This window comes from Rousettus aegyptiacus, unplaced genomic scaffold (assembly GCF_014176215.1).
Source record: "Rousettus aegyptiacus isolate mRouAeg1 unplaced genomic scaffold, mRouAeg1.p scaffold_m13_p_4, whole genome shotgun sequence".
Lineage (NCBI taxonomy): Eukaryota > Metazoa > Chordata > Mammalia > Chiroptera > Pteropodidae > Rousettus > Rousettus aegyptiacus.
Window position 1 is genome coordinate 72,065,233 of NW_023416307.1, and position 12,656 is coordinate 72,077,888.

The following is a 12,656-nucleotide window of genomic DNA, read 5'->3' on the forward strand; positions in this document are numbered from 1 at the left end:
AGCTGGGCAACCCCAGCTCTTGGGAAATCATGTTTATTTAGGCTGTTACTTGATTATTTTTAGGCCAAAGACTAAGCCATCATGGCCTCTAAGGTCAGGGCTGAGTTACCCAGACTGATGACTGGCTGCGCCTTGCCCGAGGTCAGGCTCCATAGTGATCTTCAAAGGCAGACAGTGTGGGACATTGAGGAGATGGAGCACTGTCCTTTAATCACACCCATCCAATCACAGTTCATTGAGAAGCCCCGAGTGTCCTGAAAGAATGATTGCATCATGTACTGCAGGGTCGTTCAAGTTGTATATTTACAAACGTGAGTTTTTAATTAGTGATGCTCTTCAAATGAAATCTTGCATAAATGCCCAGTATAAATGGAAAAGCTGAGTTGCTCTGTTTGGCAGTGAGCGTTAGGGCTACGATGAGAGGCCTGGAGCCCTTCTCAGCCCTCTTTCTCCCTACTTAAGTGACATCCTTTGTGGTACCTCTGCCCAATTCAGAACCTTGGGATGAATACCACCCCTGTAATGGAAACACTTTTCTATGGCTTGGGGATCTGTGTCTTTGGGCAAGTTATTTATCCAAGTCTTAGTTTCTTCTTAATTAAAATGGACATCTTAATGTTTACTGTGTAGGTTGTAAGGATTGAACAGTATTACTTTGATGCCTCCCTTAAAATGAAATTCCTTGCAAGAAGTGGCTATATGTTAATATATTGCTTCTTATCAGATTACCACAAGTGGGGCTTAAAACAATGGACATTTAGTTGCTTATAGTTCTGCAGGTCAGAAATCCAGAAGGGGTCTCACTCGGCTGAAATCAAGGTTGTCAGGAGGGCTGCATTCTCTCTTGAGATTCTAGGAGAGAATCTGTCTCCTTGCCTTTTCCAGATTCTAGAAGACTCTTACATTCGTTGGTTCATGGCCCCTTCCTCCATCTTCAAAGCCAGCAACATGGAGCCTAGTGTTTCCCACACTTCCATTTCTCTGGTTTGCTTTTGATATCCTCTTCCACTTGTAAAGATCCTTTTGATTACATTGGAACTCCCTGGATAGCCCAGAATAATCTCCCCTTTAGCAGCCCTAATTCCATTTGCAACCTTAGTTCACCTTGTCCATGTAACCTAAATATTCATAGGTGCCAGGCCTTAGCACATAATATCTTCGGGGACTCTGCCACAATGCTTTGTCTTCATTTCTTCTCCTTTCAGGAGCCCCTCCTTGTATTTTTTCCTCCCCACCATTCTTCCAGAATCACCCTCCTCAAGGTTACCAGTGACCTCCATGTTGTCAAGGACAGTGGTCAGCTCTTAGTCTCCATCTTTGTCTGCCTGTCAGTGCCATTTGATGCTGGGTCACTGCCTTCTTCACTGGGCTTCTGGGATGTGCCCTCTCTTGGTTCTTTTTCCACTTGTTGACTATTCCTAGCCATCCTTTGTTTATCAATCTACTCACCTCTGCAGGTTAGGGTGTCAGGGCTCATTTCCTGTACCTCATCTTAATCCACATCCACTCCCAAGGTTTTTAATACCCTCTACACTGATGTATTTTAAATGTTGTGTTATATCTCTAGCCCACATGTCTAAACTTTAGACTCTCATCTAGCTGCCTACTTAATGTTTCCATTAGAAAGGTAAAAGGTAAAGCAAATTTAATATTCCCCAAATCAAAATTTTATGTCCCAGCCTGTCCCCAGCCTCCTCCTCTCTGTAAGTGTGTCACCATTCTTGTTTTTGTTCAGGACCAAATGGGCATGGATTTATGCAAACATCTCCTATCCGTTGTCCTTTTTGCAGATTTTTCTAACATAATAACCATAATGATCCTTTTGAAATCCAGTGAATGATTTGTCCAGACTTCCTGTGGCTTCCTATTAAACTCAGAATAAAAGCCAAAATCCTTAAAAACAGTCCCAAAGACCCTGTAATCTGGCCTGTTTCCTTCTTACCTCACCTCTCATCATCTCCACCTTTACTCACTACCCTTGAGCGACACTGGCCCACCTGATACTCTGCAAACGTATCAAACACGTTCCAGTCTCACAACGTTTGTACTTGTCCCTTTTCCTAAAATCTTTTCTCCCCAGGTAGTCATGGCTGGCTTGTTCATTTCCTAAAGTCTCTACTGAAATATCACTCTACCAGAGTGAGGTTTCACTGACCATCCTGGGTAAAATAGCACCTCTTACCCTAGGCACACCCCACCCCCAACTTCTGTCAGCATCCTTCCCCTTCTTCTGCTCATTTTGTCTGCATGGCATGCACCACCACTTGACATTATTTATTTGCTACTTTATTTGACCTCTCTGGCCCCACTACTGTGTCATTGTATTTATTTTTTCTCTTCTCTTCTCAAATGTATCTTTTCTTCTGCAATGTGCTACATAAGGGCAGGTCTGTATTTTGTTCAGTGCTCTGTCCCTGGTGCCTAGCATGGGGTCTGGCATGGGCGGGGAGAGCAGAGCAGCTTTAATCAAATGTTTGTGAGATGAGTGAATGAATGGGATATATATGTGAGGGCCTCATTTAGAGGGATGACAGAGGTACTCAGCAAATGATAGGTATAATTATGAGTAAAGCATTTATTTACTTGAGTACTAATTTCCCTGTCAGTTTGATTCATGGCAAACCACCAAGATAGCTCTTTGAATATTTATAATTATATATAGTTTCTTGCTTTAAAGCAAATCTTAATGTTTTTTAAAAAGTGTTTTTAATCTGATATGTCTTGAACTCTCCCTCTAGGCCAGGGCCCATGCTCTTAACCAGTGAGCCAGACCGTTGCAGAGGGGAGATAAGTGGCTCTCAAGATTCTCTCACCAATCCCTGGGCATCTTCTATACAGAATGTTATTCATCTGGGTGGGATTATGGAGGAGGTGGCTCAGGGCAAGACTGATTTGGGGAGAATATTTCTATCCACTGGTTTGGGAGGGAATTAGGAGAGGGCATAGGAGGCTCATCTGCTCAAGAAATTGCCTGGTCTTTAGTTATGTCTAGTTTTTAGGTTTAAGTGAAGGATTATATGGTTTTTCATCCTTTCATCCAGACATTTCTTGAGCCTCTGTTGTGTGCTTTGGTAGTTTAGGCTATGGGAATACAAAATGGATATAGACCTTGCCCGGAAGAGCTCACAAACTGTCAGGGACTGGTTGGTAAGACAGTAATTATCAAATAGCCTCATGCTCATCGTTGTCCTAACAGCTTTGGTTATGGAGTATCCTTTAATTCTCAAAATAGTTCTGTGAGATTTGGAGCTATTGCCTCCATTTTACAGATAAACAGGCTTCAGGAAGTTCTGTAATTTGCCGGGGTTACCAGCAAGTAAGTGGCAGAGTCTGTATGACTCTAAAGCTACCATTCTTTTTAAAATAGCATTTTATTTTGTTATTTCAAGTATGTAGTACCTTGGTTAGACATTTCTCCCAGAAATGATCTCCCCTGACTGAGTCTTCCCTCTGCCTCTCCATCTAGTCATTACATGACTGCCGTCTGCATTCCCTATGCCATGCTCCTCATCCCCGTGACCATCTGTCAACTACTAATTTGTTGATTACCCCTTTTTTCTAGCCTCCTCCCCCCGCACCCGCCCCCCACCCTGCTATCACCAGATTGTCCTCTATATTTGTGAGTCTGTTTTCAGTTAGTTTATTCTTTTCGTTCCTTAGGTTCTGCATATAAGTCAAATCATATGGTATTTATCTTTGTCTGACTTATTTGACTCAGCATAGTAACCTCTAGGTCCATCCATGTCATAGCAAATGGTAAGATTTCATGCTGAGTAATATTCCATTGTATATATGAACCATAACTTCTTTATCCAATTGTCTGTTAATGGGCATTTTGATTGCTTCCATGTTTTGGCTATTGCAAATAGTGCTGCTATGAACATAGGGATGCATAGATCTTTTACAATTATGGTTTTGGATTTTTTTGGATAAATACCCAGAAGTGCAGTTCTTGAGTCAAAAGGTAGATCTACTTTTAATTTTTTGAGGAACCTGCAGACTGTTTTCCGTAGTGGCTGTACCAATTTGCAATCCCACCAATAGTGTATGAGAGTTCCCTTTTCTCCACATCCTCGCCAACACTTGTTATTTTTTAATTTATTGATGATAGTCATTCTGACAGGTGTGTGGTGATAGCTTATTGTGGTTTTAATTTGTATTTCTCTGATGATTAGCAACCTTGAGCATGTTTTCATATGTCTTATTGGCCATCTGTATTCTTTAGAGAAATATTTATTCAGGTCTTCTGCCCATTTTTTAATTGGATTGATTTATTGTTGAGTTGTATGAGTTCTTTATATATTTTAGATATTAACTCTTTATCAAATGTATCATAAGTGATTACCATCTCCCATTCAATAGGTTGTCTTTTTGTTTTCTTAAAGGTTTCCTTTGCTGTGCAAAAACTTTATAGCTTGATGTAGTCCCATTTATTTTTTCTTTGTATCCCTTGCTTGAGGAGATATATCTGAAAAGAAATTACTAGTAGCAATATCAGAGAGTTTACTGCCTAAGTTTTCTTCTAGAAGTTTTATGGTTCAGGTCTTACATTTAAGACTTTAATCCATTTTGCATCTTTTCATGTATATGGTGTAAGAAGGTAGTCCTCTTTCATTTTTTTTTTGCATGTATCTATCCAATTTTCCCAATACGACTTACTGAAGAGACTGTCTTTACCCCATTGTATATTCTTGTCTCTTTTGCCATATATTAAATTAGTGTATAGATGTGAATTTATTTCTGGGTTCTCTAGTCTGTTCCATTGATCAATGTATCTGTTTTTATGCCAGTACCATGCTATTTTGATTATTGTAGTCTTGTTGTATAGTATATCAGGTAGTGTGATACCTCCAACTTTGTTTTTCTTTCTCAAGATTGCTATGGTTATTTGTTTTTTTTTTTTTTTTTTATGGCCCCATATAAATTTTAGGATAATTTGTTCTGGTTCTCCGAAAAATACCATTGGTATTTTGATAGGGATTGCATTGAATCTATAGATTGCTTTGGCAATTATGGCCATTTTAATGATGTTGATTCTTCCTTCTCATGAGCACAGTATATGCAAAGCTCCAAGTCTTCACCATTGCAGGGTGCAGGCTTCTCAGGCCCAGGGTGTCACCTCCCTGATCCCTGGGTGTGAGTGGAATGGTTTTAAGAGTATCTGGTCTCAGTTTGTGAATAAAAAAAGTGACTTCAGGCGCTGAAAGCCAGCCTCTCCAGGATTTAGGGTTCATAGTCATAGGCACAGTGAGGCGAACTAGCAGGACCCCACAGGAGCCCTGCGTACAGACTGCCTCTTAAATCATTAAATAGGTTTCTAGAATGGAGAACTGAAACTCAAATGCTATATTTGTCTCCATAAAACATACAAAACTGAGAAGATATCCTTATTAACTCTTTCCTCTTTTCTTTCCTTTAGCCAGGCGATTTGCTATACTTCCCCAGAGGGACCATCCATCAAGCAGACACTCCTCCGGGGCTGGCCCACTCTACACACGTGACCATCAGCACCTACCAGAACAAGTAAGCTCTTTGCCAGCCAGCCTGGTGTCCTAGGACGGCTCTGTGCTGTGACCCACAGCAGCTGCATTCAGGAGAGACATGAGTGAGTTGGCCATTATCCTTCCACTTAACCAACCTCCAGGGGTTTCAGGCTCCTTGCAGGCTTCATATTCCTTTAGTGTCCTTTCTGTACCATTGGTCCATCTGGGCTTTCTCCTGGGAATGTCATGAACCTGAGTTTGCTCCCAGAGTTTGCGAGGAAGGAACCATAGCTGCAGGTGTGGCAGTGCTAGTGAGGCCAGGCCGGGCTTATAGTGCATGTCTCGGTCTAAATGCCACTGAATTATACACTTAAAAACAGTTAAAATAGCATATTCTATCCTATATATTTTATATATATAGGATAATATATATATATAGGATAATATATTTTATATATATAGGATAATATATAGGATAGAATATGCTATTTTAACTGTTTTTAAGTGTATAATTCAGTGACATTAATTACATTCATGCTGTTAAGCAACCATCATCACTGTTTCTGAAACATTTTCATCACCCTAAACAAAGTCTGTAACTGTTGAAACTCTGTCTATCTTAAGGTTTCCGTGTTTCTACAGTTCATGAAAGTAAAGAAGGCAAGGCAGTCTGGGACAGTCAGACCTAAGTACATGTGCTGAAAACAGTGAAAACCATGTTCCATTTTGGCAAGAGCCTCGTCACATGATAGGAACTGGGCAGTAGCAGATTGTGATTTCCTAATAGCAGTGACTTTGCAGTTCAGATTTCTTTAAAAGCACCAGCCATTCACTTACTCAGCATGTAGGCACTAGATCCCGTGCCAATTTCTGGATGCTAAGGGGCTTTGAGAGAACTTGCACTCTGGAAGTAGTAGGAGGGAGATAGGTGTGCAAGTAGTTACCAAACTCTGACAAATTCAGTTGTGGATTCTCAGATGAGACTCTTGGAGCATAGAGGAATGCACTTAGCAAAGCTGGGACATCAGGGAAGGCCTCAGAAATGACACCCCAGCTCTGTGAGAGTTAAATGACGAGTAAGAAGGGCAGAGTAGAAGGTGGGTCAGAGGATCAGAGTGGAAGAGGATATTCCGGGCCCGAGGGACAGCGAGTCTCCTACCTTCAAAGTCATAGCAAGTTTGTAAACATACCTCTGCTTCCTCATCTGGCTTTTCAGTCTGAAGTTAACCAGTGTTTAAGAGACTGAAGGAACTAGCTGGAGCCCGCCTTGAAGTTGGGGTTGTCTTTGTCCACACGCACAAGTAGAAGGCCAGTGATTGTATTAGGCTTCCTTTATGAAAAATGCCCTTGTTGCCATGTTTGGGTTCCGTGCATAGTGAGGAATGTAAAGTCACTGAGGCCCACCTCAGGAAGAGCAGGGGCAATTGAGGGCATGGGTTGGAGGAACTGGAGAAAGGCTGCTGAGAGATGTGCATGTGTCTTCCAGGTTGAAGTTCAACCAGAGGTGTGAGGTTAGGTGTAACACTTAAGTCACAGAGTGGTAAGGCCACCAGGTGGTAGTGGATGTCTTGGGGGAAGTACCCTCATGTGACTTTTGTCCTCCTTTACCACTTTCCAGAGAGGGAAGCATGAAAGTGTTAATTTTGCTTACTGATTTGAGAAGGGTAAAAATCATGCTGTGAATTTCTGTTTTGCACATAGCTGGCAATTTGAAATCCACTGGTGACACAGGAAAATTTTAAATAGCTAAGAAATGTTTAAAGAGAGAAACCCCACAGTGTTTCACACATTGGCACGTATTTAGGAGTGAGCCAATTCTAAATGCCCCCCAAAAAGCAAAGGTAATTGAACAGCAATGCACATCCCTACATGTTATCTTTGGCTGCTGGCTTCTACCTTCTACCCCAGTAAAACAATCATTAGAGTTTAACAAATTGCAAGATCAATTGTTTTGAAATTGATGTTGATGGATATTTTACTGAGGGAGAATGTCCTCTTATATGTACCTTTATTATGTATATCTGTTCAGATAATTACACAGTCCAAGGATCTTGCTGTTACCCTAAATATATTGCTTTTGTATTTTTTGCACATAAAATTTATTTTTTGGTCCTATAATTATTGAGTTAAGATTTTCTACAAAGCTCTCCTCATAAATACTGTATTACAGTTGAAAACCTTTTTAAAAATTGGTCCCTTAACCTTCCTGCTTAATGAGAGTATGTGATTAATTCTGTGCTGTCTTTAAGAGAAACCATGAATAAAGCCTTGCTTCCCAGTTTTAACTTTCCATGTGAGTGTCTGCAGGTGGGGAGGGAAGGAAGCACTATGATTGATTAAGCTCTTACATTTTTGTGCTGAGTAATGTCAAACTAATTGAATTCAAAATACATGGGCAGGGGAGTTGGAATGCTATGGAAGCGTCTGTTCATAGCAGTCAGTTTTACTGGTACTCAGTGTTTTCTGTATATTTTGTATGCGTTCACTATGTTTTTTTCCTTGGTGTGTGTTCCAGTTCATGGGGAGATTTCCTTTTGGACACCATTTCGGGGCTTGTGTTTGATACTGCAAAGGAAGACTTGGCGTTCCGAGCCGGCATCCCCCGGCAGCTTCTCCTGGTAAGGAGTAAAGACAGGTGGGAAAGAGTAGGACCTGTAACCTGGGCCAGCTTGAAGCTGTGGTCTGCATCCTAGGGACCCCAGGGTCCTTCCTATCTTCTCTCCTCCTGTGTTCACCAACTGAGTTGATGGCTTGCAGAATGAATGGAGTCCAGCATGTTATGTGCAACCCAGAAAACTGAGGGTGTGGTGCAAACGGTTGTCTTTCTGTATCTCATGGTGGCAGTAGCAGGCACTGTAGGAATGTTGGCTGAATGAATGGTTGGATAAATAATGTGGCTGGGAGAACTGTAGATTCATCACGTGAGATTACTAGTTAGGAAAGGCACACTGGAGATCCTGATCATGGCATATTCCCTGGCTTTCTTGTCTGTCCTGGTTTTACATTTGAAACAACAGCACTGTGTGGCTAGATTTGAGAAGATGAATGAATTAGAGCTGAGTTGAACAAGGTTGCTGTCACTGTCGAAGCAGTCACCTTAGGTCGATGACTTGCTTTCAAAAGGCAAGAGCCGAGACTGTACATTTCCAGGGATCCCTTTCCAGGCATAATCCTGAAAATCGATTTTTTTTTTTTTTTTTTTTTGGACAAACAATAGGCAGCTTAGGATATACAGAAGTTACAAAGAAATAATGGGATGTTTTTAAGCCCCCTCGAACCCCACCTCCTGGGAGTGACTTGGATCTCTACACTGTGTGGTTGTGCTCAGCAGACTACTCTGGAGACTGGGACCTAGACAGTAAGTTCTGCTGGAGTCTGCGCCAGAACTTACCTCTGTGTTTCTAGCAGGTGGAAACTACAGCTGTTGCAACAAGAAGATTAAGTGCTTTTCTGAGGAAGCTCGCAGACCGGTTGGAAGGCACCAGTGAGCTGCTTTCAGCAGACATGAAGAAGGATTTTGTTACGAATAGACTCCCACCATACTGTGTGGGAGACGGAGCAGAGCTTTCAACACCAGGTGGAGCTTGCCGTCTTCTTCTAGGTGGTTAGGGGCTAATTGGGATATTTGGAGGCTTTCCCAGGTGGCCACTTCTTTGAGCAGATGGAACATTGAGGCGTTTTAGAATTAACATGGAGCTGGAACTGTCTCTAGTGTGTTGTGGATGGACAATGCGCACTGCACACAACTTTAGGATCCCGATGGGAATGAAAGTCCTGTGATTTTGAGTGAGAAAATTGTGTATTTGTAGGTACTGTGGTATTCATAGTCTTATGGAAGTTTTAGGAACTTGAACACTAAAATCATCTCATTGGAATTAACTCAGGGATGGGTAAAGTATTGCCATCAGCAGGTGATACACAGGACTGCCCAAAGTTATCACAAACCTCCCCCAAGTCTCAGGCGACTATTTTGACAGGTTCAGGCTGCAGATGACATAAAATACTTCTGGGGAGATGGTGATTTTGATGTCCTATAGCAAAGACCAGCAACACCACACTCCTGTAAGTGCACACCGCTGGGAACTGTGGGGAATCTCAGTAAAAGGGTGTTGGAAAGGATCAATAGGATCTGGGCTTGAGTTAGGTGATTTTCTGGAGGATTCAAGGAAGCAGGGCTTTGCTGTGGGTTGGATGCTGTCAGAAAGCAGGGATTCTGTGACTGGATCTCTTGTACATCTTATCTTGTAGCAGGAGGGGTGGAATGAGGCTGAATTTATAGCTGGTAATGCAGCAGCAGTCACTCAGGTTTAGCCAGGGTGGGGGCTATTAAGTCACTTTGGGTAATGTTCTTTTACTTGAGTTCTGACATGGTTACGGAGTGGTCTGGTTTTTGTCTTAATCTCAGTCATAGTGTGGCTTTGTTTAATATTGGCATTCTATGGAATTGTCTCATGTTCCATAGGAGATCACCGAGACATAGCTATGAGTGCCAGGCCAGCTTTCTTTCTCAGTAGGGTTGAGAAAGCCTTATCACCGGTTGAGAACCACCGAATCCTTTCTAACATGGATTCTATTCATATTTTTATTCTTTGGGGGAAGCTGAGGATTTGTTTTTGACTGCATCTATTCGAAATAGCAAATGTTCTATCAGCACATATTTTAATCTTTAACAGAATAATTTTTGGAGTATCAACTAATGGCCCAGAATATTTATCTCAGGTTTTCCTTGTTTTAGTCAATAAAGCTATGATCTGTCAAGACTTTTTCAACCAGATGACCCTGTAAGGCTGGTCTGTTTGTACTGTTTCCAGTGAAGTTTTTTCTTTTTCCCCTATGAACTTTACTAGGTGTCTCTTACATGACACTATGCTTGACCTACATAGATTGAATGATTTTCCATGGTCACACCATTAGTCGTTGGTAGGGTGGTGCAGTTTGAACTCAGGTATTCTTTCCAGAGTATGTGTAGAGCGAGAAGCAAGAGGCTAGAACCTGGAGATAGGAGTGCTCTATGCAGGACAGGAGCCCTGCCCCTATTTTGATAGGTACCCGCATTTCAAAGGTATTTATGTCTATTTAATGTACTTACCAACTCCTTTTGTTATTTATCTAATGGTATATGTCTTTGCTATGAGAATGGGCTCCATAAGGATGTAAACTATACTTTATTGTCACTATAAATGTCAAGGTAAACAAGTCAAGGTAAACTTGAGTTGGAGAGGGTGCCTCATGTTTAGATTCACAACAAATTGTTAGTAAATGTGTTTCTTAAATAGTTAACACCTGCAAACCAGTTAGAGCCTGCTGGTTTCCACTTTTGAACACTGGCTTTCTCTCTGGGTTTTCTAGGTGGACAGTTACCAAGGTTGGACAGCACAGTGAGGCTGCAGTTTAAAGACCACATCGTCCTCACAGTGGGGCCAGATCAGGATCGATCTGTGAGTATGCAGAGGAAAGAGGGTTCCTCTCCCCTCAGGGTACTTCCATCACAGGTTATCCGACTAACGGGTGGCCCCTGCCCTTCTCCTTTGGGAATCCATCTATTCTTACAGCTTAATGCCATCACATTAGAGCAGATAATGCCCAAATCTCACTGTTCCAGTTGCAGATTTCCCTGCCTGTGGGCACTTGAGGGCTTGCCCTCATCCAGTGCAGAATCGCTTTTCATTTCCCTCACGCAGTGATTGTTTGCTCTTTGCCTCCCATTCTAATTCAGGCCCACATTGCTCAGACAACTGCACACACCCTGTTCCTACATCTCTCTCAGTCCCTCTCCCACCCTGTACAGTGTGTAGATGTGTCTTTACATATGGTTTTATTGATGTTTCTTCTTTAAAAATCTCTATCCTGTAGGAAGGTGGTCTAAATTCCATAACACTGCCACCTAACCCAGTAGTTCCTAAAAGTGGCTGACTGTAGAATCAGCTGGAAAATTTTAAAGATATAAATTTCTGGGTTTCATCTGGTCTGTTTTGAAGCCTCTGCCTTTATTATTAAAAGCTCCCTGTACCATCCTAAAGGACCTCGGGAACTATCCCGTGCCCTGTGGCTTTACCCTGTTCCTCTTCATCAGCTTTCTTGGGGAGGTACCCCATGCATCACTGGAGGGGACGCAGGTGAGAACACCAGGATGCTTTTATAACCAGATTGTTCCAGCCATTAGGGCCAGACCTGTCGAGAACTGGTTTGCAATATATACAAACCTCAAAAGTACTTATCTCCATTAAAAGAAATCCTAGTTACTCTGATAACTAATCAGTTTTAGAATATACTGCATCAAACCAAGGTGTTTGAGTCTTGTTAAGAAGTGACAGGGAATGAATAACACTTCTAGAAGAGGCAAACTTATTTAATGGTAGTATTTAATGTAGGGTGGAGAGGGAAGGGAACTAGAGGCCCTTTGGGAGGCAACTGTTATCGGAGTGAAAATTTTTGTAGATCACAGCGGTATTTCTTGAGGTAACATTCACTCCATGGTATTCATAAATTGTTAATTTATACCTAGGAATCTCAGATTTTGATGCAAAGTACAGGTGTGATTAAATGAAGACTTGAGTGTTAAGTTGATACACGAATTGTTGCTTTTCATTAAAGCAAGTTTTTGAAGATTCTGATGCAGGTTATACTGGTTTATCTTTAAAAAAGTGACTGAAGGTGATTATTTGTTACATACCAATAGTAATCTGTGAGGACTGTAATGAAGCTCTTGATATTTTGTTGATGCCTTAATGTTTTTTTTCAAAGGATGAAACTCAGGAAAAGATGGTTTACATCTACCATTCTTTAAAGAATAGGAGAGAGACACACATGATGGGAAATGAGGAAACAGAGGTTTGTGCCAACCTAAAATGTTTTTCCTGTGATTTGGTGGTGGCTAGGAAGCATTCTTTTACCGTTGATCTGTGTGCTTTTTATGAGTGCAGTATGGGCTTAACATTTCATATAACTGACAGAGCTCCTGCACCAGGATGATTGATAGACACACACAGACCAGCTTTAAAAGATAGTAGCTGAGACGTGTAGCCTTGTAGGAAAGATGTAATGAGAATCATTTAAACCAGGATGCCTTTCGTGATATTTATGTTTTCATATGGGAATTGGCAAATTCTGTAAGTTATCTGAAACAAGTTTCATATGTAGAAAGGTATCAAAATTAATGATATATTGAGAATT

General features: G+C 41.4%; 1 protein-coding gene across 9 annotated transcripts in view; it reads left to right on the forward strand.

Annotated features, from left to right (window-relative positions):
• RIOX2 (ribosomal oxygenase 2) overlaps positions 1-12,656 on the forward strand; it is a 29,121-nt gene that overhangs the window by 12,852 nt on the left and 3,613 nt on the right. For 4 of the 9 annotated variants that reach the window (XM_036220059.1, XM_036220063.1, XM_036220060.1 and 1 more), the window contains exons 5-9: positions 5,420-5,523; positions 7,999-8,101; positions 8,889-9,084; positions 10,833-10,921; positions 12,228-12,314. In XM_036220059.1, coding sequence (XP_036075952.1) covers positions 5,420-5,523; positions 7,999-8,101; positions 8,889-9,084; positions 10,833-10,921; positions 12,228-12,314 — 579 coding nt within the window. The remainder of the gene's footprint in view (positions 1-5,419; positions 5,524-7,998; positions 8,102-8,888; positions 9,085-10,832; positions 10,922-12,227; positions 12,315-12,656) is intronic. The other 5 variants (XM_016156489.2, XM_016156495.2, XM_016156497.2 and 2 more) reach the window with 3 other exon arrangements.